Genomic DNA, 25,359 nt, shown 5'->3' with positions numbered 1-25,359 from the left:
AAATTCCGGAACTTTCGTCTCCCCCCCCCCTCCCCCCCTCTCTCTCTCTCTGTCCATTTTACAGTATTCTCATTTTGTATTTATAAGTGTAGAATTATTATAGTTGGCAATATCCACGTTTATTTCTATCAACACCGATCAATTTTAATCCAGGTAGCACAAAGGCAAACGGGAGTTTCCAGTAAACACCGAGCATCGGTTACATTGCATTTATGTTACAATTTCTCACTCGATGTAAAGCCAACAGCGCGCGATACTATTGTCGCTATGCAGAGTTTCTAGATCGGGTGGCTTAGGGCTAAATTCTGATTGGCTCTCGTAAGCCGGTAGGAAAAAAAAGAGTATCGTGTGCCGTTAGCTTAAATGTAATATAACACATGTGTGTTGCGTCAGAAATTATAACGTAAATGCAATGTAACCGATGCTCGGTGTGCACTGGGCTAGTGAAGAATTCATTTCAATGAAATACCAACGGAAATAGAAAACCGGAATGTCGGAAGTGTTCTCAAAGAATTGGCCACGGCCCAGCGGGAAACGACTCGTCGATCGACGTCGACTCGACGTCGTTTCGACGAATTGTTCCTCATAGGGAAACAGTTCGTCTTGAAGTATCCATCAGAAATTCATTGCGGTACGTACATGTAACTTCCCCGATCATTCTTATTGTATTCTTGTATGATTTCCTGAAGAATTGCAATTCAGAAAGGCAAGAAACCTAAGGAATACTTAGCGAATTTACTGTGCCATCTGGGAATCTTGGTTTGGCTTATTATTCACCTTCTTTTTTTCAGATCAAAGAAACGTAGATATTGGAGCCGCACTTATAAAATCCGGCAATATTCATACGATTGTACTTATATAATTTTGAAATTACGCTTCTAGAAACGAACAGCCGAGTTCGACCGTGCGTATTTGTAAACCAGTAAATATCGACAATGTCGTCGACAACGTGCCCGTCATTCTAACACACTGACAAATGTATACAATGTAACACGAGGATCAGGGATCGGGAACGATTATCGCGTTCGCTCGGGATTTATTCGCCTTCTCGAAGGCGCCCCTACTTCGTTATGGAATCTCTCTTCCTCTCGAAAGAGGAGAACGCGCCTTCTGTACATTCGCGTCCGATCGATCGCGCGCAGATCGTTTCTCACGCTTTGATTTTGTTCCCTTGTCGCGTAACTCGTCTTTCCACGTGTACACGCACGACGGGAAAGGGGGACGCAGAGGGAATCTCGCAGGCAGGAAGAAACGTGCATTACGGGGCTGAAGAGAGATAGAGACGTTGAGAGAGAGAGAGAGAGAAAGAGAGAAAACGACATCGGGAGTATTGAGTTGCAGCGGAGAGAGCATTTAGGAACGATCGCTCGCGCGCGGCCATGCGATGTTACAGTTCGGTACGGGTTTGAAAAGATCTTTGTTCGAGCGTCGGAACGCGAGGAAGTGGGCCTCCGCGCGCGCGCGCGCGCGCGAGCTCACGCTCGGGCGTGTGCGCGTGTAAAGCGAGCGCACGCTGCCGGAAGTCGGAACGTGCATCATAATGCCTCTGGGTGCGCCGCGCCCGCCCGCCCGTCCGCTCGCTCGCTCGCTCGCCGGCTATTTCTCGCTTCACTGGCAAATAAAAACAATATAGCGAGCTCTCGGTTTGGTGGCCCGGCGCCGCCTCGCTGGAAAGTTGCGGCCGCGAATTGCTTTGCCCATCGCGAATCCAACATGCCGACCGGATTTTCGCCGCAGTCCCGGCGTGCCGCCGCGCGTTTTCCGTGACTCAACGAAAATCCAGAGCCGGTTTTTTTTCACGCGCAAATTTGAAGCGGAAAGGATGCGGTTTATGCCTGTACGGTCTCTATCTTACCGACCTAGGACGCGGTTCCCTACTTTACCGACGCGCGGTACATATCACTACTTGGCCGATGGATGACGCCACTAGTCAGGCGCTTTATAGATCGTCTATCGAGAACACGTTTCCTGCCTTACATACCGATGATTCGAACGATCCCCTTCATTTCGATAATTTCATTGATAGGTTATACGACTTACCACTGACCGCGTTACGCGGATTGCATGTGAAATTTAACAGGATGTCGGGGATGGGACCTCAGAGCCTTTCACTTCTGGGTGACACGAGTCTCTTAATTGAGCCTGTGCCGTGATGACGGGGCCGGACAACTCTTCCACGTATTTTACGATCACGGGGCGGAGCTGAGGAACAGTATTTGGACAAATGGCAATGTTTACATTATGTAATCTGAAAAAGAGTACCAATCAAACTCGCAAGGACGCTCGTTGCCTCGAAATTAAATTGCTGCGCGTAATCTGCTTCCTGAATCTCGGAAATCCCCAACTATTTGCGTAACAGTCCGTCATAAGCCGAGTGTTAGAGACGCGAGCGATCTACAAACGCAGCGAGGATCGTAAAATTGAGTTAAATTTAGACAAATTTGAAGGCAATCTTACTCTACATTGAAAAAAGAAACATGACTGAAAGCAAGGACAATACGGTACGCGTGGTGTTTGTATCCTTGCTACTGGATCTCCTGGCGTTTACAATGATACTGCCGCTGCTACCAGCCCTCTTGGACCATTACAAAGAAATAGAAAAGGGACACGGACTGTATTCGACTATTTTGAACTGTATGAAGAGTATACAGATTTTCTTTGACGCACCAGATAAAGTCAGCACAGTTCTATACGGAGGTTGGGACTTGTACTTGAAAAAAAAAACTATAAATCTTCTATTACACCATTTTAAAGTTCTCTTACTTTGCAGGTTTTTTAGGCTCTATGTATTCCTTCTTGCAATTCCTGGGATCGCCAATCATCGGAGCATTGTCAGATATTTACGGACGAAAGCCTTTGATGTTACTTTGCTTGACCGGCATTTCGCTCTCTTACCTGTTATGGGCATTGTCTACAAACTTTGGTATATTTGTTCTGGCTAGATTTGCGGGCGGTATCAGCAAGGGTAACATCAGTCTGTCAATGGCTGTTATCAGTGACGTTACTTGTTCAAAAACAAGAGGAAAGGCAATGGTAAAGAAGTAGATGAATGAGCATATAACGCGCTCACTCATGATGGTATAATCACATTTAGGAGAAAGTCCTCCATTATGAGACACAGGGTCCTAACAGCGGAGTTAGCGGAGTTTCTGTTAAATTAATAGGCATCATCAGTTGAGTCCACCATGAATTTATTGCTCTTGGAGCGAAATCTGTTTAGTAGAAAATTCATTGTTGGATTGTGTCATCGTGAAAAGAGATTTGTCATTGAATTTGGATGTTGAAAACCTGCTGTCTCATAATAGAGGACTTTCCTCTATATAAAGTAAATTTCTAAATCGCACTCTTCTCTCATTCTTGCAGGCACTTGTGGGAATAGCCTTTTCCATTGGTTTTGTCGTGGGACCAATGATAGGTGCGTTTTTTGCGTGGATATCCAGTGGCAATAGAGAAGGCACGTGGTACGTGATACCAGCTCTGTTCGCGCTCTTCCTTGCCCTGAGCGACTTACTTTTTGTCGCTTACTACCTGAAGGAGAGTCTGTCGTTGAAACACAGAGCGACTACTTTGGCAAAAGGATTATCCGGAGCAATTTCCTACATCAATCCCGTCGATCTCTTCCAATTTAATGGGGTGCTGAACTTGAATCGGCAAGGTATTCTTGTATTTTCCGAAACTAGAGGGTCAATTCTGTATCTTACACTATAGTAAATATGCTAACAGTGAATTACTTTGTCTCTTTCTAACCGTTCCTTTAAAAAGAGACAAAGCCGCTCACTCTTAGCATTTTAAACAATATAAAAAACGATTCTCTCTTGCGATACATTTCTACAATTTACATGCAACAAATTATATTGTAACATTGTCGAGTTGTAAGCGGCAGAAAAATTGTGTGAATTTTAACGCGCAGATTTTGCTTTCAGATCAACAAGATTTGAAGATATTGGGTCGGGCGTATTTTATATATCTTTTCATATACAGCGGCCTTGAGTTCACTCTGACGTTTTTGACGCATCATACGTTCGGATTTACCAGCATGCAACAGGGTTGGATGTTTCTCGGGATTGGACTGACCATGGCAATTTTACAGGGCGGTTGGGTGCGGCACATTCCCCCGAATAGAACAAAAACTGTCAGCGAGCTGGTAATCCTTTCTTCAAATCAGTCTCCCTATACATTGCTCCATTAGGCGACACTTGTTCATTTCAGATTTATTATAGAGAAAAATCCCCTATTATAAGATAGGCTTCTGATATGAGATAACGGAGTTTCTACTAAATTAATAGGCATCATCTGTTGGTTCCACTATGAATTTACTGCTCTTGGAGTAAAATCTGTTTAGTGAAAAATTGATTGTTAGATCGTGCAATTCGAAAGAAGATTTGCGATTGAATTTGGACGTTGAAAACCTACTATCTCGTAACAGAGGACTTTTCTCTATAGTTTTTTTTTCTATTATTTCAGGGTTTATGGCTTATCATTCCTGCATTTATATGCATCGGGGTCGCTAGCAATGTACAGGTGTTGTGCATCGGGATTTTTCTCTTCGCAGTCTGTAAGGATCGGTCGTGTCTCGATTTTACACAATTTCCGGCTTTTCTGTTTAAACGCTCATTTTGGTCTTATTGTTCTGTTTCATTGCAGCCACCGCGATGGTCGTTACATGTATGATGACTCTGGTGACGCGCATTGGACCCGAGCATCAGAAGGGCGCGATCACCGGTATATTTCGTTCACTAGGCGCGCTGGCTCGCGCCTGTGGACCCATCATCTTCTCCTCAGGTGAGTACGGGCGAACTCAACTCGTGCAAATGCTCTCGCTTCGTCGGTTCCGCTTACCTGATCGCGCGCATTCCTATTTCAGCGTTCTGGTGCATCGGGAGTGCCACGACGTATCTAATCGGGGCTCTGCTACTTACGCTACCGCCGCTGATTTTGCACAGTATGCGTACTCTGTAACATTGTGGCATAGTCAAACGTTATGCCGTCCTCTGCCTTTTTTTACTCTTAAAAGATATATTGTACAGACAGTATTTTTATATCTTTCTTACACACTTTTGCTATCGTTTTATACTGATACTTTAAAGAGGTAACTAAATACTCTGTCCGTCACGTTTGATATCTTCCCGTACAGCACGCACGTCTAAAGGATGTCTTTAAGTCGTCTTTTAGATATACATATCTAAAAGACAACCTAAAGACGTCTTCAAAGCCTAATCTATAATGTATTCTCCGCATCCAGAAACATTCCATTTTATACAAGTAAATCAAGACGCTTAAAAAATTTGCCGACAGTGTATACCACGATTGTACAGTGTGTACTACACAATTTTTTTAACGTATTTATCGACCACACAATAGAATGTTTCTAGACTCAAATAGCACATTGTAGATTAAGAAGACGTCTTTCGAGCCCGTATCAGACTACGGATTGAGATTGAGATTAGATTGAAATTTGATCAATCGGAGTAAAAGTCGCTAAACCTAAGATTAGTAAACTTTACTCCGATTGGCCACGTTTCAATCTAATCTCAATCCGCAGTCTGATATGGGCTCTAGACATCCCTGGCGAAAGTTTTAAGTGAGAGATGACGTTTATATTTATTTGTGAAGAGTTTTATCGATAGTTACATTGTTCATGAGGAGTTTTATCGACGGTTACGCCGTTTGCAAGTACGTTGCATAACACCTGGTTAATTCTTTACTGACAATAACATTTTGCAAACACTTGGAAAACTATAATGGAAACGTTCGACGTTGTATCATTAAACGCAACTTGAACACTTGTAACCATGTCATGAACAACTCCATGTTTAAATTTATATCTCACGAACAATGTTTTAAAACATTGACTCAGCAGTTAGACAAACTTCTTATAATATAAAATATATTGTTAAAAGTCTTATAATCTATAAGACTTTTAACAAACATGTTATTTTCGCCAGGGGTACGCGTTGTTTGGGCTATTAGCGATAAATGTAGCGATATCAAGAAACAATTTCTATGAAATGGATCTATTAATAGATCTATCTAGACATCACACTTGTTATTTATATCCAGCTTGTCACATACTTAAAGAACGACAAACTAGACGAATATGTACACGTGTGTGCGTGCGTGTACGCGTACACGCATACAACGAAAGTATTTGTTATTGTATTATATTTTATATACATATTCTATACATAAAGTTTGTGATATATACATCTATAGTCGCGCGTTACACGCGTACAATTTGACTTGCAGTTGTAAGAGCTTGATATTATTCTGACATTTTAATAAATGAAACATTTTACACAGCCACGCGTGGGCGCGCCTTATTCTACGTTAAAATTTACAACCGTCCAACGTAATTCCCGTGTCAGCGGGTTTTCCCCACTATCGCACTTTCTACACTTTCTTTCCCCGAAGTCTCAAAGGCCAAACTGGACGGATTTGCATAACGAGACGCGAAACAGCGCGGGATAAGCGGCGGTTTATCGATAAACGGCCGGGGCTCCGCCGGATCTCCCTCGTTTACCAACAATTTTATTTACGATTCGCGCGCGCCGTTATCTCCGCTGGAGGAGCGCGGACGCGGAGGAGCGCGGACGCGCGAGGAAAAACGGGCGGGCTCGCAGGAAAAACGGAGCCGTCGGTCTGGCGCGCGCGGGGTTTATCGATAAATCACGGCGCGCGCGCGGACACGGGCCGCCTGGCGCGCAGGTCCGGCCGCGGCCACGTGACCGCCCCCACTCCCACGGTCGGCCCCCACCGCCGGCCGCCGGCGCCGTTTACGGTAGGAAATTCTGAGAATTTCTACTCGTGTCGGTTCATTCCGTCGTCATCCGCGCCGACCGACGGTGGCCGACGGCCTGTGATGTACGCGGCCGAGAGGACGGCCGAGGGAGCGGATTGGAGCGGAAGCGGCGGGTAGGAGGACTTCTTCGGGGTGTAACATTCGGGAGAAGGGACAGGCTAGGCAGGCTCCCCGTACGGGCGTTATCGATGGCAGCGCGGGTGTGAGTCGCAATTGCACGGCGATAATTGCTTCTTTCCGCGATTATTGCGCGGCCAGTGCGGATTGTGGCTGTCGCGTCGCGCGTCAGCGATACGCTCAAGGTCGCCGGCGCGGGACAACAACGAGGAGGGACGAGCGGAGCTGCGATAGCGGCGGCGGCGGTGGCGGCGGCGGCGACGTCGACGACGGCGACGGCGGCGATTCATACGCACGCCGTGCGTGTCTATTGCGTCGCGTAACGTCCACGCCGGGAAACATCTGTTCCCGAAGACGAGCGTATCAGGTGAGTCGCCGAGTTTCGCTGAATTCCAGAGCGGTTCCTCCTTCGCTCTTTGCTCCCGCTGTTCTTACCCCGCCTCCTTCCCCGCTTCCTCCGCCATCCCTCCCCCTACTCCGTCGCCGCCTTCCCGTTCCCCCCCCCCCGCGTTCTTATCTATTTGCGCGTTATGTCGCGCGATACGCTTTTTTTTCGCTTCCCCTCTCCGGGCGGTCCGGGCGAGCGAGCGAGCGAGCGAGCTTTTCGTCCCGAGGCTCCTCGAGAATCGCGCGACGTCGGTCCACCCGGGTTTGCTACTCCGCTACCAAACTTGCCGTTTACGCGCGCGCAGCGCGTTCTCCGTCGTCCCTTTCGAAGTTTGGAGCGCGCGTCCTCGCCGCCGCTCGGCGAGTCCGCGCGCTCGCGACCAATTGTCGCCGACGATGAAAATTAATCGGCGAGATCGCGCGGCCTCCTCTTCTTCTCGCCGTCGCGTGTAATTGCGGGCGCGATTGCCCGCCCGGAGCCGCGCGGAGGCCGCGCGATCGCGCGAAGTTTCCCCCGGGACGCCCCGACCTTAGCGGCCGCGAGTCATCGATGATCCGAGCGATATATCGGATTACGTAACGTTCGCGTGTCACCGTTTATTTTGTATGCCGGGACTCTGAAATCTTCCACGCGGACCGCAACGCGGAAAGAAACGCTCGCGTGGATCTATTTATAATGATATTCTTTTGTCGGCGCGACCCGCCGAGCGGCGAGGCGCCGTCGCACGTTTTCCGGGACCGTCCGGTTTGCGCGCCGGACTTTTTTCCGGACTCGTCCGACCAGCGACGGGCGGCGGAATCGCCCGCGTCTACGTCGTCTCCGATTTGAATATCCCGTCGCGTCGATGAGAAATTAATCGAGGATCGATACGAGCGGCACGATTGCAGAAACTCCACCTCGTCGTTTCTAATTAAAATACCCTTCTCTTGTCGTCAACGAGCTTCATCCGCGTTGGGAAAAGTACCGTCGTTGTTTAACTTGGAGTCTAGCTTACTTCGTTCTTCGCCTCTTTCCAGCTTGTTACCTTGGAGAGAGACGAACGTGAATTAAGACCTGCGTCCACGATGCTAGAACTTGGTCCAAGTTCCGAGAAATGTATAGCCAATCAACTTGCAACTTTTATGGAATAACTGCAAGCTGACTGGCTACACATTTTGTGGAACTGGAACTTGGGCCAAGTTCTAGCATTGTGGACGCAGGTCTTTAAACCAACAAGTTGAGCGACGTTTGGGCCCAACTCGCCGATTAATACCTGCGACACTTGATTCTCTTTTTTCTTTTTCGGAACGAGTGTGGAATGAATTTTTGCATGACACACGGAGAGGAAAGATTAGATTAGCGACGACGATTAGCGATGATGAATGTACTTGGAATTTCAGCCCGCGCGTGGTGCCGCCTGCGAATTAAAGTCGCCGATTAAATTGATTCAAGTTTCGGCCGGAGTCAACCATAAGATTCGAGTGCTGACCCCTCGGACGGAGCATCCGATTGATGTAACGTAACGAGAACTTTGTTTGCGTCAGAGAGATTACAACTGTCTGACAAAATGGCGCTGTGGCTGAAAGCGCAGCAACTGTCGCAGGATTCGTTGCAAAAGGTGCGCAATATATACGGTGAACATTTCCCGATCGAAGTGAGGCACTTCCTGTCGTCGTGGCTGGAGGAAAAGATGTGGTAAGCGCGACATGTGAGCTCGAGGGCGGGCGCATTCTCGCCCAGTCGCTCTCAGACGTAAAAGAGTTGCTATGATTTCATCGTTAATGTTTCAGGAATAACGTAGACACGGAGAACCCGCAGTTCGAGCACTACGTAAACAACTTTGTCGGATCGCTGATACTCGAGCTGGAATCGAAAGCAAACACCCTTACCACGGAAGATATGTTTGTAACGAAGATGAAATTGATAGAGGCTGCTACCATGTTCCGAGTGAGTTACACGTCGTGTCGCGTCCCGCGCGTTTATATCTTGATTTATAAAACTGTCGCTCATCCCCCCCACCCTTGTTTTGCTGCAGCAAAAATACACGGAGAATCCGATGATGTTGTATAAAATAATTAGACACTGCTTGGGCACGGAGATGAAATTGGTGGCAGAAGCGGAACATTTAGGAGGTTTAATAACCAATGACAGGGTCAATTTGATGATAGGCGACACAGTTACGGAAATAGCTCATCAGGTCGATATATTGCGGCGAAAGACGTACGAGACCGGGGAGGACTTGCGAAAGATCGAACAGGAGCAGGAGTCTTTCGCTCTCAGTTATCACGAGTGCACGAAACTGAATGCCCATTTGCAACATATCACTATGCAGGTGCAGAACCAGCAGAACATGGAACTGGGGAAAAAGATTAGGAGGTAAAATTATTGTTTACAATTTAAGAGACGTAGCGTATATTAAATGTATAAAAATCTCCGTTGTTACACATAACAATTTGAAAGATTTTCAAGTTATAATGTATGTAGACAAAAGGAGCAGCAGGACCTGCAACTGAGTCAAAAGGTTAACGGCGTGGTTCGCCTACGTTTGATGCTCATGGAGAAACTGGACGATATTATAAAAAAGTTGAACATTCTGCAATCGAGGATTCTCGACGACGAGCTTATAAGGTAAAGCGCCGACGTGGATAGTAAGATATTTACCTCTCTTCCTCTCGTCGAGCAATTGACAATCCTGATTTTTCGCCTAGATGGAAGAGAGATCAACAACTGGCTGGTAACGGTGCAAATTTCGCGTCCAACAATTTAGACTCGATTCAGGAATGGTGCGAGAGTCTCGCCGAGCTGATCTGGCAGACACGGCAACAGATCAAGGAAGCGGAACGCTTGAAGCAAAAGTTCCAGTGCGAGCCACCAGGCATACGAGATACTCTCCCGAGTTTGAATACTCAAATTACACAATTTCTCAGCTCGCTTGTGACAAGTACCTTTATCATTGAGAAACAACCACCGCAGGTCATGAAGACCAACACTCGTTTTACGAGTACAGTGCGCCTACTTGTCGGAGGCAAATTGAACGTTCACATGACGCCGCCGCAAGTAAAGGTGAGCATAATTAGCGAAACACAGGCAAACGCTTTGCTGAAAAGCGAGAAGATGGCAAAATGCGGCGAGGTCAGCGGCGAGATTTTGAATAACACTGGCACAATGGAGTACCATCAGGTGCGCGATACTTTACATTCATTATTAGATGTACGGGTAGAGAAAAATATTTTGCGAGACGTCGCCTTTAATATCGATTCGAAGCTTAAAAGTACCATTTTGCAGGCGACGAGGCAACTCTCGGTGAGTTTCCGCAACATGCAACTGAAGAAGATCAAGCGCACGGAGAAGAAGGGCACGGAATCCGTGATGGATGAGAAATTTTCATTGCTGTTTCAATCGCAGTTTTGTGTTGGCGGGGGCGAATTAGTATTTCAAGTTTGGACCCTGAGCTTGCCCGTGGTCGTGATAGTACACGGCAACCAGGAGCCGCATGCATGGGCTACGGTCACTTGGGACAACGCGTTCGCCGAACCAGGTAGACAGCCGTTTCAAGTGCCGGAGAAAGTGCCGTGGGCACAAGTGGCGGAGGCGTTGAACATGAAGTTCCGCTCGGCGACCGGTCACCCTTTGACCGAGGACAATCTCCGATTTCTCGCGGAGAAGGCATTCCGAAGCAATGGCAATTCGGTTGGTCAGGATTATTCGAACATGCTGCTGAGCTGGGCGCAGTTTTGCAAAGAGCCGCTACCCGAAAGAAACTTCACCTTCTGGGAATGGTTTTATGCCGTTATGAAATTGACCAGGGAACATCTGAGGGGTCCGTGGATCGACCGATACATCCTCGGATTCATCCGGAAGAAACAAGCGGAAGAGATGCTGGCAAACTGCGCGGTTGGCACCTTTTTGATGCGTTATTCCGACTCGGAGCTCGGTGGTATTACTATTGCCTGGGTCGGAGGTAAAGTATTCAAACAAAACTAACTTGATATACACTCTGGGAGAAGTTTTACACGAGAGGATACGTAACCAGTCATTTTATAACGTTATTAGATCAAGCAGCAGCCGAACATGTCTTCATGCTGCAGCCGTTTACTAGCAAAGACTTTGCTATTCGAAGCTTGGCCGATCGTCTTGCCGATATGCAACATTTGCAGTATCTCTATCCAGATATCACTAAGGATACTGCCTTCGGCAAATATTATACTCCATTCACAGGTAAATATAGTTGACTAATTTTATTCTTGCTTTTTGCGATTAATCGATAATAATAAAACATTAATTTCCACAGACAACCAAACTCAAACGTCAAACGGATACGTCAAGCCATATTTAGTGACCCATGTGCCAGGTTGGGGCACTCTGCCCGGCATTGGTGGTCAAACGCCGTCCCACTCGTCCGTAACAGGTATGAGCAACAACGGTCAGAGCGGCCCGGGTGGAAGTTATCCTGCCACACCGCAGACTGTGTTTCAACCGCATAGTCCACCAGATCCATCCACGCGGGATACTCCATCCGTAGCATCAAGGTCAGTCTCTTGGATGTAATATCGGATCGGTGATGATTTTCACCTGATATTTCGACTAAATCAATTGTGAAATATCCAGATATCGATATGCCTTTACACTTGGTACTTTGTTATCCTTGAGACACGAATCTCAGATTAGGTAAGATGTCCAGTGAATTAAGTAAACGAGAAGTAAGCAATACATTCTTTCAATTAATGGCGCAACTTTTGAAGAAAATGATTTTCCTCCGTACTTAAAATTTTCACCTATATGATTCTCCTTTTGTTCCCTTGTATTACTTCCTTCACGAGGCATCACCTTCTCATCGGTTGTGGCATAATTTATCGGACATCCGTATATTGATATCGAACATATCACCCGCATTTTATGAACTAATCATTTTAAGATGGAATGAAAAATTCTAAAATTTTCAATTACCATTATAAATATATAATGAATTATTCTATCGTACTAACAGATGTTGAATCCATTTTGTTGGTGACACAGATTTTCTTGTCTCTTGATATCTTAGATTGCGAATGAAAATGAAACTTTGTAATACAATACCAAAGTACCATATTACATCCCTCCGGCTTAAAAAAAAAATGAAAATCGAAGACAATAATTTGTGTGAGCTTATTGCAAATGAGAACAAGTATTACACATTCCTTGCACTTAACTCACATTTTACATACATCTTCTAGATTTTCTATTTTTTTGCAAAGACGGTCAGTATTTTTCTTTTCTTTTTTTTTATATATATCTATAATAAGTCTTTTGACACAAGGAGTTTTATAGAAAGATGTAATGATAATTGCGCGATTGTACTTTTTGTAAACGTTTTTTACGAAATATTGTATTGTTTAATATAAGCTAGACGAGCAAGGGGGAAAAAAATTAAGAGTTTATACTGTAATGTACGACATGGCGCGCGTGATTCAACGAATTTTGTAATGACTGATACTATATGTTGGACGATATTGGGTTATTCCGGGTATATTATTGTCTGGACAAAGCATCACTATGACGTGAATGCAGATAAATAATCATTATCTGCTGAAGTGTTGAAAACATACGTGTAAATGTATGACTCAAAGTAACAATCATATTAAATCATCATTTAATATATTAACGTAGTCTTCTCTTTTTTTAAAATGTTTTTTGATTAACTTTTACATTGCATCTTCTATATATTTATTGTGTGTATCCCAGTATTTTTGTCCAATAATAAGGCTTTATTCACACTGTAAGTACATAGGTACACTTTTATGCACTCGCGATAACGTTCCAGTTGCGCTTCAATCCCAGATTATTTAAATATTTTTCAACGAATCGTACACGTAAACGAATAAGAATGTTTACGTTGGTCATACTTAAATCTTGTGATTCTGCTCTTCAATAATGAAAGGAATATATTATAAACGCACCGCTTCTTAGCTCTATCGATAAATATGGATACCCATATGGTCTGCTAAAGTATTCGAATAGACAAGTACAGTAAGTATTTTAAATGCTACATGTACAATATATCTATTTAAATTCTTTATCTGATTCCGGCGTTTCGTGAATATTTTAGTTTATTTCATCAGGGAGGAACAGCCTGGGACCAAGTTGTTCCTTGACAGTATCCTTTCATGTAGTGATTGATCGAGAGACCATCTGTATATGTATACATCTCTGACACAGATTTCTTTATATAATATTATAGATAATATATAATAAATATATAAATATTTATTATATATATAAAAATATGTAAATTTTATAATTGTTGCTAAAATATATATAAAGATGTGTATGTGTATACATATATGTATATGTTTTAGACAAATTGTTCATTAGTTAACAGAAAATTGTGTCCAATAATATCATTTGGAGGATAAAACAAAGGCAACTGGCAGCTCATTATCTATAGTGTGAATAAAGCCCGATTAATCAGCTATCTATAAATCTAGTATTAAAAGGCATTGCTACTGTGCATAAACTTATCGATAATGCAATATTAGTATTTTGAGGAGATTCTAAATGAATTATTATAATATTATAAAGTGCCTTTTTATGCGCACAAGTGCATTTTATATATCATTGAATTTATGTGTTTAGTTTATGCGTTAAGTTGTGTAATTGGTATTAAAAAAATGCGATCTCTGTTTTCTACTCTAATTTTTAGTATTGTTTATTTTTTGACACACGCACGCGCGGACACACACACACACACACACACACACACACACACACACACACACACACACACACACACGACACACACGCACACGCACGCACGCACACATACAACATACATTGTATAACCACGCGTAAATTTTTATAACAAAAAATGAATTAAAAATTTATCAATAAATTTAAGAAGCAGAAATAGATACTTTATTTCGACGATTGAATTCGTTTTTATTGTTGAAACGGCTCTATTTCGAGTATTCGTATAATCATATCTGAATTGTGGACCATTGTGAAATATTGAATTAGAAATTAGGATAAAATTAATTTTTCGACTGCCAAGTATTTTTCTATGATTCCTTTTGCTAATGCAAACGGCTTATCCATGGCGTTAAATGTAGCTTTTGTACTATTATATGATTTTTGCATACTGTAGCTTATAATGTTGCGTACGTAGCGTAAACATTCGCGTGTTAAAGAAATGCCACGTTTAGCAGAACAGGTGCGCAGATATGCTACTCGTACACGATAGCTGTGTTTGTAAAAGTAAAAGAGGCAAAGGCCTGGAGCAAGCCGGTACAACCACAACAGAATGTTCGATACTATTCTGCAAAATGCAGCTCCAATCACTCGCAGCTGGCAATTGAGTAACGTTATTGCTCGCGGATTCATTGGAACGATATTGCCGTTTCGTTGCTCTCGTGCGCCGCACGAGTCGAGAGATAAACGACGGGAGAGGAATCGTTCACGATTCCCGTTTTGCTTTTCTCGGAGACAAGTGACCGACAAGTGCAAGCTTAGTTCTGGGTGCGGGACTCTTGTGGTTGTCATTCGTACTCCCTTCGCCGTGTTGTACCGGCTATCCCGGCTATAATCGGTCACCTTCAAAAAGAAAAGAAAAAAGAAAGCAGTAGCGGACGATACGTTTTCCCAGATTAAAAAGACAATAGAGAGAATGGAAAGATACGGAGGGAAGAGAGGGAGAGATTTAAACCTACGACAGTTTGATTATCGAGGATTGCCAGTGATTGGGGTTGTGTTTTGATCTGTGGTAGCTACGCTCCGGGTCTCGGCCAGTCAGGCGTTGGGCAGCCAGGTTCGGACATGGACTACATGGAGATGATCAGTAACAACGAGTTATCGTCGATCGACGAAAATCTCAACTTGGATCACTTGAACAACTTCGGCTTCGACTTCATGCAGTACAACCAATCTACCAAGCTGCAATAGGAGGTATGCCTACGAGATTAGCCGTCGTCCTCGAGACACGACGGCACATCCGTAATGATCGCCGTTACGGGCCTAATCCCCCGATCTTTCTTCGATCTCTATTTATCAGTCACGCCGAGGCGCACCGGAGGCAATCGAATGCAATTGTATTGCGAATTGTTAACAGGGGAGGGATTATTGATCTATCCTAGAACGATACAATTTTACATATTTTTTTTTCTTTTTCTCTCTTCTCTTATTTTATAACAACCATTTACAGCCAGTGTTTTGTAGCTACGAAAATTGGCTTTCTTATATCTTTAGAGGATTATAGGAAGATTGTTATCAACACTTTTACCTAATATGATACATATGTAATATATCTCTGTTGATCTTGTTCTTTCATACTCAAGTTGCACTGACTGAGCAATACATTCGAGAGCTCTTGTGTAAATCATATGAAATTGTGTCACGCGATTCACTATTAAATAGATCGAAGGTATTCGTGTCTATTTAATGGCTCGAACTGTCGTTACGACAAAATTGTGATTTTTTTTTAAATTAATATAATACCTTTTAATAGAAAAAAGCAATTCTTAGCTTCAGTGTTTTCGTATGTTCTAAATTTATTAATTCTTCTAGTGAGACAACCAAAAATTGTTTTTTCGTATTCGTTTCCATTAATGATTTCATTAATGTTATCGAATTATCTCCTTAAGCTCTTCGTATGTACCATTTTTTTTTTTTGGTAACATTCATCAATGTAATTTAAGTTCTTACACGATGTAAAAGAGAGTTAGTACAAAGATTTATATATTATTGTCTATAACATATGAAGTGCTAAGAGAGTAATTATAGAATTGTATGTCGCTTGTGAATAGCAGATTCTAAGCTACTAAGCAAATACTTATAATATTTACATATAGAAATTGATATAATAATTATTTTTGTTAAATATTTAGATCGTTTTATAGAGAATATTTTAACGAAATAATGTAAATCACGTGTTATGTCTTTTCTTCTCCTTTTTTTTATAATTTGCGTAGTTACGATACCATGGTAACAAATTGGTTTTCATCTTTTGGAGAATTATAAGGAGAAAAACCACTTCTTGCAATATCACTTGCTTAATTCAACTGTTTAGGGTTGTTAGATGATGATCATATAAGAGATTTTTCGAGCGTGCGCTCATAAATTCAATAATGCGTAGACGATCATTTCCGCGAACACCTAGTCAAATTGCCATTGCATGCATTTTGGATTTTGGACGTAGAGCAGCCATGAAAAATGGGAAATCGATTTAATATTTAGTTTCGACGCATTTTGTTTAATTACACGGGAAGGTAAAGTTAAAAGGAATGATAGCGCGTGTTATGTAGATTTAAAAGTGCATTGTGTGATGTAACCTGAAGTAAGTGCCTTGCGCATTTTAAAATTTTGCATTCTGTAATTTTTCGGCAAGTTCTGCAAAGATCTCGTCGATGTGAAAGGAAAAAAGGTTTTAATTAATTTTTAAGTTTTTTTATTTCAGTGATATCTTAAGTTTCTTTAACCTATGTAGTATTTTGTCGAGAAAGAGAGAGAGAGAGAGAGAGAGAGAGAGAGAGAGAGAGAGAGAGAGTTTGTTTCTGAAAAATAATTTAGGGTGTCTTTGCGAAAATTTAGATTGAAATCTTAATAGCAACCTTAGAATTATGTTTAGAATTAAGGAATATTTTTAGAGGTATAAGATAGAGAGACAGAGAGAGAGAGAGAGATAAGGGGAAAAGTAAGGAGACTAATTTTCATAGAGTTAACATAAAATCTCCTTACTTTTTTAACTTAAACTAGCTATAATAACTTACAAGTTATTGTAGGTAATTACTATGGTGCCCTATTCCCTCCCCTGTATGTTTTACAATATAACGTAACACGCATGTTTAAACGCGAAATAAAGTACATTGTAGAACAAATACAGTGGTTCTGTTCATTCTTTTTCTTTCTACTTTAACCGATCGTAATTTAACTGATCCCTATTCGGGTAAAGTACCGTGGCTTTGCGATATATAACACGTGATTTAAGCTTCCGCGTCACCGGTACAACAGAATAATATTTTTCCATCGAAATCTGTCACATCACGAGTAGAATGGCAAAGCACAGGGAAGTAGAACTCGCGGATCTTCCCCTTGATAGGCGGTTACCCATAAAGCTATCCAGCAGCCCGGCTGTTTATTGCTTCAGCTATATTTAGAATAGATTTCACACGACTTGCTCGATGTATATTTCCATATCCGAAATCCCGAGGAGCAAGATGTAAATTCAAGACGTTCTCAATGTTATATCTATGTTATTAATTTAGCCATGATTGAATTGCGGAAGAATGAATTAATAAATATAGTTGACGCAATCGTCTCTACGTCTTTATTTATTGATACAGTCTTCTACTGGCAATATATTATTAGCCTCCTCAAAGGGAAACTTTAGTATACACGAAATAAATATTGACAAATTTCAAGAACGCTATTGCTTTTTTTACTCTAAGATAATTTTATCCGTAAGGTTTTTGTCCCAGAAAATGGGGAACGTTGGCTACTGCGAGTTTTAAATGATGAAAGTAAAGTGCAATTTATCTTCAGCGTACAGCGGACGCTATTTAATCCCAGAGCATTTAAGACGCAGTTGTCGCAGCAGACGAAACATTATCCTGTTTGTCGATTGGGCAAGGACACGTCACGCACGATTCGTCCTCGACATAATGACCAGGCATGGGATAGCTCATGTGATAAACCGTGTCGCCGACCATCGGATACTCTGGAGCTTGATATTTGCCCTTTTGAGCCCACGGAAGTTCTTCTTTTGTTTTCGGCGTCCACGTTTGGTACGATAATTTATTTATCGTCTCGAAGTCGATCTTAATGTCCGGCCTGAGCAGAGATATCGCATCGCAAAATCAATTACGACTTTACAATTCAAAACGGCCGAGCAGACGTCATGAAGAGATTAAAAAAACAGAATAAACAATAGTCTGCGTTAATCAAATGTTGCGCAAACAAATGCACAGTTAAATTAAAGCGAAGTTGAAACAATAAGGAAATCGATTACAAGGTGAAATGAATCTTTTAAAAGCGTCCTCGGAGCACAGAGTTTCCGCCCGAGGAAAACGAGTTTAGCTGCATCACAGACGTCCTTTGGACTATTTAAATTCATATACACGTTCCTCGTCTCTTCTCACCTGTAATATTGCATAACGGGCTTGCAGCTGCGAACAGGTTTTATCACGTCGGGTTTTACGTAAGATAATCCGGTAGTTGTGTCTCCCTCCAGCGGTACGTCGACTGCGCGGATGTTATCAGAGGGGACGATAAGGTCCGGACGCAACGTCGTTTTTGCTACGTATTCGCAACGGGTCGTCGTTTCCGATTGCATTTTAGCGGTCGCCAGCATGGTCTTGGTGCGCGGCATAAACGGCTTTCGCTTTTCGGTCGAGACCCGTTGATAACTCAACTGCGAGATAACGCGTGATGAGAATTACGAGAGTTATAAGTCGCGGCAGAAGCTATCGCATTCTTTTTTATCGCGCGACTCGGGAACAATTACGAAATCGCACCTTGCTAGTCGTATCGCTGGACATTCTCGCGTCGGGAATAGAGATACTTCCGCCGGGAACAAACGGCATCATGCGCTCCGCGCTACCCGGTAGATAGCTCTCCTTGTAGATGGTTTTATCCGCAAATTCCGCGCCGTAAGGAAATACATAAGTCGCGACGGGAACGAAGGGCTTCGCCACGGAGACTGCATCGTTCTCTATATAGCTCTCGGAATAAGTCGTCTTGCCGTACATTGTGATGTCCGGAGGCCTTGAAATATTTGAATTAATATCGTCTTTTATGTTACAGAAAATAAAAGCACCAAAGGGAGCATTTGTATAACCGTTTATCGCGTAACAGGAAAGAAACAGAGGAATTTTGTTAGTTCAATTTTTAAATCTTAATTTTAAAAAATAATATAATCGCTCTGCTATTAATAATTAAAATAATTCTACATATAACATTCAGATTTATATATATTTTTTACATTATGATAATTAATTGTAGAATATGTACATCACTTAATTATTTTTGGATTTACTTTCGTTTCTTATTGTTAATTGATTTCGTTTTTGCCAAGACGTAACACTCCAATTCACGTACTTGTACGTTGGTTTCTGCGCCCAAGGATAAAATTCTCTTTTAACGATGACAAAGGGCTGGTAACTCAGGTTTTGCGTTGTCTCTTTGGAAAGCGGCTGGCTCGATGGACGGTACTTTAATATCGGTTTGAAACTGATTACAGGTTCAATGGGCCCTGGAGAAACGTAGGACAGTCTTGCCAGCGTTCTGTCGTCCAACGGAGCCGAACTTGTGCGAATATTTCCGCAGGGTATAATCATCTCTGGCCTCTCCACGCGTTTCGCCACGTAATCTTGGCGCACCGTCGTTACAGTTTCCATCGTGCCTGTACTCGTCAGTGGTCTAGCAAAATTATTGTATCAATTTCCTCCAAACTTTATCAATAGTCTGTAGGCAATCTTCCAAATTAATCTCAGTCTTATTTTTTATCATAACAAAATAAAAGAAATTCTTGAGATGGTTCCAACTTGAAGACGGCTGAACCGAATGACAAAAAGGAAACATATATGTGCGAATCTTTTTTCGACCTGGGATTTTACGTTTCTAAATCATGACTCGCCATTTCTTGCAACTCAAAGATCTCGATGTATAATCACAGACAAAATCATTCAAGTTCTTTTTAGATATACAGGAGATACGGCGCAACTTTAATATCAACGTGGAAATCCTGTTCGTGCTAAATAAATATTGTACCTCGTCTTGCAATTGTGAATATCGCTGGAATATAATGGCGAAACGTAGATACTTTGTCTTACCTACGTTTCGGCAAGATAGGCTCTGCTTTGATGATCTGCCATACAGGTCTGTAGGATAGTTTGTTTGTTGTTTCGTCGAAAAACTTGCCGGTACTTTTCTGAAAGCTGTGAACGGGCCGAATTGGTTGTAGGCGCGCACAACGCGCCGCTGCGCGATCCACATTTAGATAAGACAAGTGATACGTCGTCTTGTCATCGAGCTGCTTCGACGGCACCTTGTATACTCGCTCCGGTGCAAAGGACTTTGCACGTGGAGGCTGCACGTATCTTTTGTACTGTGGTTAGTAACACAAATGTTTGAGTTACATAAATATTAATAATTGTCAATAATAATATATTGTATATTATACTAGACTATAATATACAATCATGATAATTACAATCAGATATTAACAACTGTAAATTATGAATACATTAATAATTTGCAAGCTATCGATCAAATTATTCTAACGAAAGGTTCAACATTGCGTACAGAGTATCAGTCATAATAGTAAGATTTTTCAGCACTATGTCAAGAGAATTAAAAATAATAGCTTAATTTGTAAAAGGTACATGGATGAAGAGATATTGATGACAATTACTTTTGCCTTGCATGGACACGCCATTGTATTGGTACACGAGTCTTTTCTCTTTGAACAAGCCTCAACAACCTCCATATTGCAGCTTCCCTTTCCGATCCCCTCTCTTATCGTATATATGTACAATGCGCAGTTGCATTAATATTGTTTTGCGTAAAACGTAATAAATAAATGTCAAAACGTTGAAAATAATATTTCGGGGTCAAAGTTTTACATTTTAAAAATCTGATTAAAATACGCCTGACACACGGCTCAGCACTAACTTCGTGTTATCCTTGTCGTAAGATATGTCGTTGTGATATCAGTTTTTCGCACACTAGCGTAGGATCACGTGATTCTACTTCTCTCGCGATACGGCGTGTATTACAAAAGAGAAAATAGGCAAAAATACAATTTCATAAAAAATGCGCTAGAAACTCTACTTCGTCTACGTATTCCAGTAGCAATTTGTACTTGACGTATAACTACGTGAAATTCCTGTTGTCAGTACATACGCGACATGACGTGACATGCGTACTACAAGGATCACAGTTTAATTTTCAAAAATTTATACAGAATTGTAAGTATCTATGAATCGACACCTTGCTGAAAAGCGACTAATGCCACCGTGTCACGCGAAAATGGAAGAAAGAAAATATATTATTTCTATCTTCCAATTTCTAGGCCGTAGCATGACATTAGTCGCTCTCCAGGTATTGATCTATGCACTCCTCTCACGGTACCGATTGGCACAAACTACAATGCGTGTATATATGTACGTGTGCACGTGTGGAAGACACGCAAGAGACATCTCGTACAGTTTGTATCGTTTTCTTTTTTCGTGTGTTCATGGATTATATATTATTTCTATGTGTTGTATATTAAATTCCATTCGCCCGTTTTTACACTTTGTTCGCGCATTAAGCGCATTGAAAGAAACTGTGTTTTAACATTGTATATGTACATATATTTACTGTATACAATATAGTTGTACGAATATCTTGTATCCCGATTAAACTGAGAGAAAGAGATGATAAATACAAGACAGCCTAAATAGGATAACTTCCCGTGTCCTCCCGGTCGATTTGCCGCCGCACTGTAGAGGTAAAACTTAAGAAAGAGAGGTAGAAATGTAGATGGAACTTAGAAAAATAAGTAATAACATTCCTCGCGGCGGAGAGGACGATGTGACTGACACCGATACCACTGACACTTATTCGCGAACACTCTGATTCAAGTCACTCTGATGCTTGTTTTCAACACCAGGAGAAGAACGGACTCTTGTTCTGGAAGCGCTGGGTAAACGTGTCAGAGAACGAAAACAATCTGGGAGCGCCGTTTCCTTTGGCCCTAGGGGAAAAACGATGCGTGAGACTCTGTAACCTTGATTGTACATCTAAAAAATGGAAATGACAAGTAAAGAGTGTATACTTTTCCACGATTACAGCCGGCATCTGTACCAATTGCACGGGGCTTTTAGCGTCTTTCAGAGCCTGTTGTAGATTCAAAATTTGGCCACGCATCACGCTCATTTGCCTATCGAAGTGATGTCGGTCGAAGCCCTTATCTTGCTACGGAAATAGACGTGCAAATTATGCGTGAGATTATAGTTGCTCGAGCAACGAACGAAACGCGACACGTTCCCGTCGAGTGATACGTGCGGTACATGCGTACTTTGAACAGCTGATACAGATCATCGCAGAGATCCTGCACGAAATTCTGGTCCGAGAGTTGCGGCAGGACTAGCTCTCTCGTGACTTCACTGAACGGCTGTTTCGCCTGAGTCAACCATGCCCAGTGGTAAGGGTACGCCCTCCAAGAATCTGGATGCTTAAAGGGAAAGGCCAGGCCGTTGTCGATCGCTGCGATCTTCACCTCACCCTGTTCGGATCCGTTTTTGCTAACGCTAGTATCGTATTTGATCAGCCAATTGTCGTTACCTACAAGCGGGATATTTATCGTGAGGGGAGAAACTGCGCGGCTGACGTTTATCGAGGGCGGAAGCGGTTTCATATCGTTTACCCCTGTCTGTATTTCTGATGATGTAATCTAGAATGACCAGACGTTCGAATTGGAGCTGGAACTCCCGACTCAGGCGCGCCGGCATGGACTCGCTTTCCCACCGCCTCAGCCAGTAATCGGCGTCCTTGTAACCATCCACGAAGACTTGGAAAGAGCCGATCTTCGGCGGTAGCCCGATGCGATTGAAATGCGACCCCACTGTAGGGAACTGGTCCATGATGACTTGCTTCATGCGCGCCTTCTGACGATCCAGACGAGGGTAATTGAACACCTCGCTGACGAGTTTCACCACCCTAGTGTTCGGCACGATGCCGAGGCCCAGCTTGCGGTCGACCAGGCTGGCGCCCGCCTCGCTCAGGTATCCTTGATTCGGGATCAAGCAACTCCTGCCGAAGCAGCACGGACAGCAGAGCTTGTGCATCCACTTGGTCCATTTTGGATTCAGCCTGCCGTAAGGTTCCTCGTCTTTTGGTTTGAACACACCTATGATTTTCTGCCGAGACAGCGGGAAATTACCGTTACTCGCTACGTCACCGTACTATGCTGGCTCGGAAGCGGCAATAGCGCCTAACTTTCTTACTTTCGAGCAGACAAGAAGCTACATCTTACCCCCGCTGGATTTTTGACAAAATAACTCCCGCTGGAACCCTGGTATATCCTCTCTGGGTAAACTCCATTGTCTATCGCGCACTCAGCCTGCCACACCAGTTCCGAGAACTGTGGATCATCTGGTAACATATGCATACATCAAATGGAATTTTCTAGGCGCGATGACAAGTGTGATAAATGATGATTCTCAGAAGGTCACGAAACGATGATGAATCACCAATGTATACACGAGCGAGAGAAAGAGACAGACCTGGAAATCTATTGAACGTGACGTCGAGCTCCAAGCGACCGAGGAGAGGTTGGCTCTCCCGGTCGATCCCGGAGGAATCTATGGCTAGGGTTTGGTCGTTGCTCAGGCCAGGAATGAACTCGACGTCGGGGAGCAGGTCGGCCGGCGACGGCGGCTGCTCGTTCTGCAGCGACACGCGCTGATGGTGGCTGTTGTTGTTGTTGTTGCTGCTGCTGCTGCTGCTGCTGACGGGCGCGATGGATAGGTCCACCAGCGCATCTGTCTCCACCAGTGTGGCAGCGGCAGCGGCGGCGGCGGCGGCAGCTGCGGCTGCTGCGGTGGTGGCGGGGCTGGTATTGTTCTGGCTGTGGTACTCTCGGTAAGGCACGTGCAGCTGCCGCTGTTCGGAGTCGCTCATCACAGACCGCCTCGCTCACGGTGACGACGATCACCCGCGCGCGCGTGCCGCGAGGATCAAGGCTCGACCTCGCTCGCCCGATTATCGGGGTCCTCTCTCTCTCTCTCTCTCTAGCCGAACCAACGGACGATCGTCGCCCTTACGACATGCCCGCGGTGACCGTCTATACCGTCTGTCAGCGACGCGCGCTCGCTCTCGTTTTCCCCCGGTGCGCGTCAGCGTGCGGGGAATGCATTAGCATCGTCGTCGATGCGTCATCCGGATCACACGTATTGTCGCGTACGTAACGTGGCGTGGGTAGGCCAGCAGCAGCAGCACGCGCAGCCTGCCGTCGCGTCGCGTCGCGTCGCGTCGCGTCGGCGGCGAGGACGACGACAGAGCGGCGGCGGGGGAAGAGGGGGATGCCTCTATTGCGATCTAACCCGATTAACCAAAATGCGGCCCGTCATTCTCCAGCGGCGGACGCTATCAGCTGATAGGATTACCGCCATGTTTGCGCGGCACATATGCATTTCTCTTCTCTCTCTCTCTCTCTCTCTCTCTTTCTTTCTCCCCCGCTTCGCTCCCTCCCCGTCATTCTCCGTCTCTCTCTCTCTCTCGTATGATCCCGCATGATCCGCCGCGAGATTATCGTATTCGTTTGGCTACGCCGCGATTGATCCCGCTCGCTCTCTGTCGTCATAAGCTCTTTTTGGCCCGATCGAATTTGAATAATCGCGACAGCGATCGCACAGTGGATTCGCGACTCGCGATGGGAAGGTTATGGCTCTCGCGCGCGCGAGCGGGCGAGAGCCAATCAGCCTCGCGTATGTTCCCGCGCCTCTTTTTCAAATAATGGAATAACACGTCGAATTGTCAATACTTGCTTATCTGCAAGGTTGGGAACGTTATCTTAAAAAACTAACGCGTTACCGTTACCGTTACTTTTTGTAAAAAGTAACTCGTTACCGTTACTAATTTTAAAAAGTAACGCGTTACCGTTACCGTTACTTAGAAAGTAATGATTCGTTACCTTTTTCGTTACTTTGTTGAAATGCTAAAGTAAGATGTTAATTGTAAAATTACATTATTATTATTATTTAATAATCAATATTAAAACTTAAAACTTTAAACTAGTTTCTATATAGCAAGTCATCGAGCATACAGGAGCTCGATTCTTGAATTTGTACGAAGGAGAAACATATGCGAAAATTCTGCTCTTACAGGAAATTTGCAAGTTGATTGGATATACGCGTGGCTTTTGGCCAATCGACTTTCAACTTTTCTGTCAGAGCAGAATTTTCGTATACGTTTCTTCTTTGAATGAATTCAATAATCGGGGCCCCAGAATCAAGACATCGATAAATGTTTACAGCGCATTCTCATGTGACAATAGGCTTGTTTTCTGTTCCTACACTAGTGAACTAGTGCAATAAATTGGAGTAAGACAAGCATATTTTTTCTC

General features: G+C 43.5%; 4 protein-coding genes across 5 annotated transcripts; 2 read left to right on the top strand and 2 right to left on the bottom strand.

The window, feature by feature from the left end:
* Positions 1-2,095: 2,095 nt before the first annotated feature.
* Positions 2,096-5,392, top strand: LOC105563882 (major facilitator superfamily domain-containing protein 10). The gene is made up of 7 exons (XM_012015844.1): positions 2,096-2,697; positions 2,771-3,033; positions 3,364-3,655; positions 3,924-4,144; positions 4,465-4,555; positions 4,645-4,782; positions 4,865-5,392. Exons 1-7 carry the CDS (start codon positions 2,478-2,480, stop codon positions 4,957-4,959), a joined length of 1,320 nt encoding a protein of 439 aa, XP_011871234.1. The 5' UTR covers positions 2,096-2,477; the 3' UTR covers positions 4,960-5,392.
* A 1,549-nt stretch (positions 5,393-6,941) lies between these two features.
* LOC105563878 (signal transducer and activator of transcription 5B) lies at positions 6,942-16,149 on the top strand. 2 transcript variants are annotated; one of them, XM_012015841.1, is made up of 10 exons: positions 6,942-7,283; positions 8,736-8,978; positions 9,074-9,230; positions 9,319-9,659; positions 9,768-9,911; positions 9,992-10,463; positions 10,569-11,244; positions 11,337-11,501; positions 11,575-11,812; positions 15,023-16,149. In XM_012015841.1, the coding sequence occupies exons 2-10, from the start codon at positions 8,851-8,853 to the stop codon at positions 15,195-15,197; spliced, it is 2,496 nt and encodes an 831-aa protein (XP_011871231.1). In that variant the 5' UTR covers positions 6,942-7,283; positions 8,736-8,850; the 3' UTR covers positions 15,198-16,149. The 2 variants fall into 2 exon arrangements, with proteins under 2 accessions (XP_011871231.1, XP_011871230.1); XM_012015840.1 differs by having other exon boundaries at positions 8,684-8,978.
* On the bottom strand, positions 16,149-20,757 carry LOC105563879. Its single transcript, XM_012015842.1, has 6 exons — positions 20,662-20,757; positions 20,081-20,355; positions 19,347-19,667; positions 18,764-19,013; positions 18,389-18,660; positions 16,149-18,080 (listed from the first exon to the last, which is right to left on the bottom strand). Exons 1-6 carry the CDS (start codon positions 20,734-20,736, stop codon positions 17,825-17,827), a joined length of 1,449 nt encoding a protein of 482 aa, XP_011871232.1. The 5' UTR covers positions 20,737-20,757; the 3' UTR covers positions 16,149-17,824.
* LOC105563881 (phosphatidylinositol 4-kinase type 2-alpha) lies at positions 20,398-24,273 on the bottom strand. The gene is made up of 6 exons (XM_012015843.1): positions 23,519-24,273; positions 23,269-23,387; positions 22,660-23,152; positions 22,312-22,577; positions 22,069-22,208; positions 20,398-21,987 (listed from the first exon to the last, which is right to left on the bottom strand). Exons 1-6 carry the CDS (start codon positions 23,913-23,915, stop codon positions 21,894-21,896), a joined length of 1,509 nt encoding a protein of 502 aa, XP_011871233.1. The 5' UTR covers positions 23,916-24,273; the 3' UTR covers positions 20,398-21,893.
* Positions 24,274-25,359: the final 1,086 nt, after the last annotated feature.

The sequence above is a fragment of the Vollenhovia emeryi genome, unplaced genomic scaffold, assembly GCF_000949405.1.
Source record: "Vollenhovia emeryi isolate VEMERY1.0 unplaced genomic scaffold, V.emery_V1.0 DF939170.1, whole genome shotgun sequence".
Lineage (NCBI taxonomy): Eukaryota > Metazoa > Arthropoda > Insecta > Hymenoptera > Formicidae > Vollenhovia > Vollenhovia emeryi.
Note: the sequence above shows the minus strand (reverse complement) of the source record. Positions and strands in the feature narration are given on the sequence as shown.

What these genes read in the sequence shown, in the direction of transcription:
- LOC105563882 (XM_012015844.1), top strand. Translation starts at nt 2,478, where the DNA reads ATGACTGAAAGCAAGGACAATACGGTACGCGTGGTGTTTGTATCCTTG. An exon ending in GCTGAACTTGAATCGGCAAG is followed by an intron (nt 3,656 to 3,923) that starts GTATTCTTGTAT and finishes TTTTGCTTTCAG; the next exon opens with ATCAACAAGATTTGAAGATA. An exon ending in ACCCATCATCTTCTCCTCAG is followed by an intron (nt 4,783 to 4,864) that starts GTGAGTACGGGC and finishes TTCCTATTTCAG; the next exon opens with CGTTCTGGTGCATCGGGAGT.
- LOC105563878 (XM_012015841.1), top strand. Translation starts at nt 8,851, where the DNA reads ATGGCGCTGTGGCTGAAAGCGCAGCAACTGTCGCAGGATTCGTTGCAA. An exon ending in GCACAATGGAGTACCATCAG is followed by an intron (nt 10,464 to 10,568) that starts GTGCGCGATACT and finishes ACCATTTTGCAG; the next exon opens with GCGACGAGGCAACTCTCGGT. An exon ending in ACTCCATCCGTAGCATCAAG is followed by an intron (nt 11,813 to 15,022) that starts GTCAGTCTCTTG and finishes GATCTGTGGTAG; the next exon opens with CTACGCTCCGGGTCTCGGCC.
- LOC105563879 (XM_012015842.1), bottom strand. Translation starts at nt 20,736, where the DNA reads ATGGAGGTTGTTGAGGCTTGTTCAAAGAGAAAAGACTCGTGTACCAAT. An exon ending in CGTGTCCATGCAAGGCAAAA is followed by an intron (nt 20,356 to 20,661) that starts GTAATTGTCATC and finishes TACTAACCACAG; the next exon opens with TACAAAAGATACGTGCAGCC. An exon ending in CCTATCTTGCCGAAACGTAG is followed by an intron (nt 19,668 to 20,080) that starts GTAAGACAAAGT and finishes TAATTTTGCTAG; the next exon opens with ACCACTGACGAGTACAGGCA.
- LOC105563881 (XM_012015843.1), bottom strand. Translation starts at nt 23,915, where the DNA reads ATGAGCGACTCCGAACAGCGGCAGCTGCACGTGCCTTACCGAGAGTAC. An exon ending in CACGTTCAATAGATTTCCAG is followed by an intron (nt 23,388 to 23,518) that starts GTCTGTCTCTTT and finishes ATATGTTACCAG; the next exon opens with ATGATCCACAGTTCTCGGAA. An exon ending in CCGGCTGTAATCGTGGAAAA is followed by an intron (nt 21,988 to 22,068) that starts GTATACACTCTT and finishes TTTTTCCCCTAG; the next exon opens with GGCCAAAGGAAACGGCGCTC.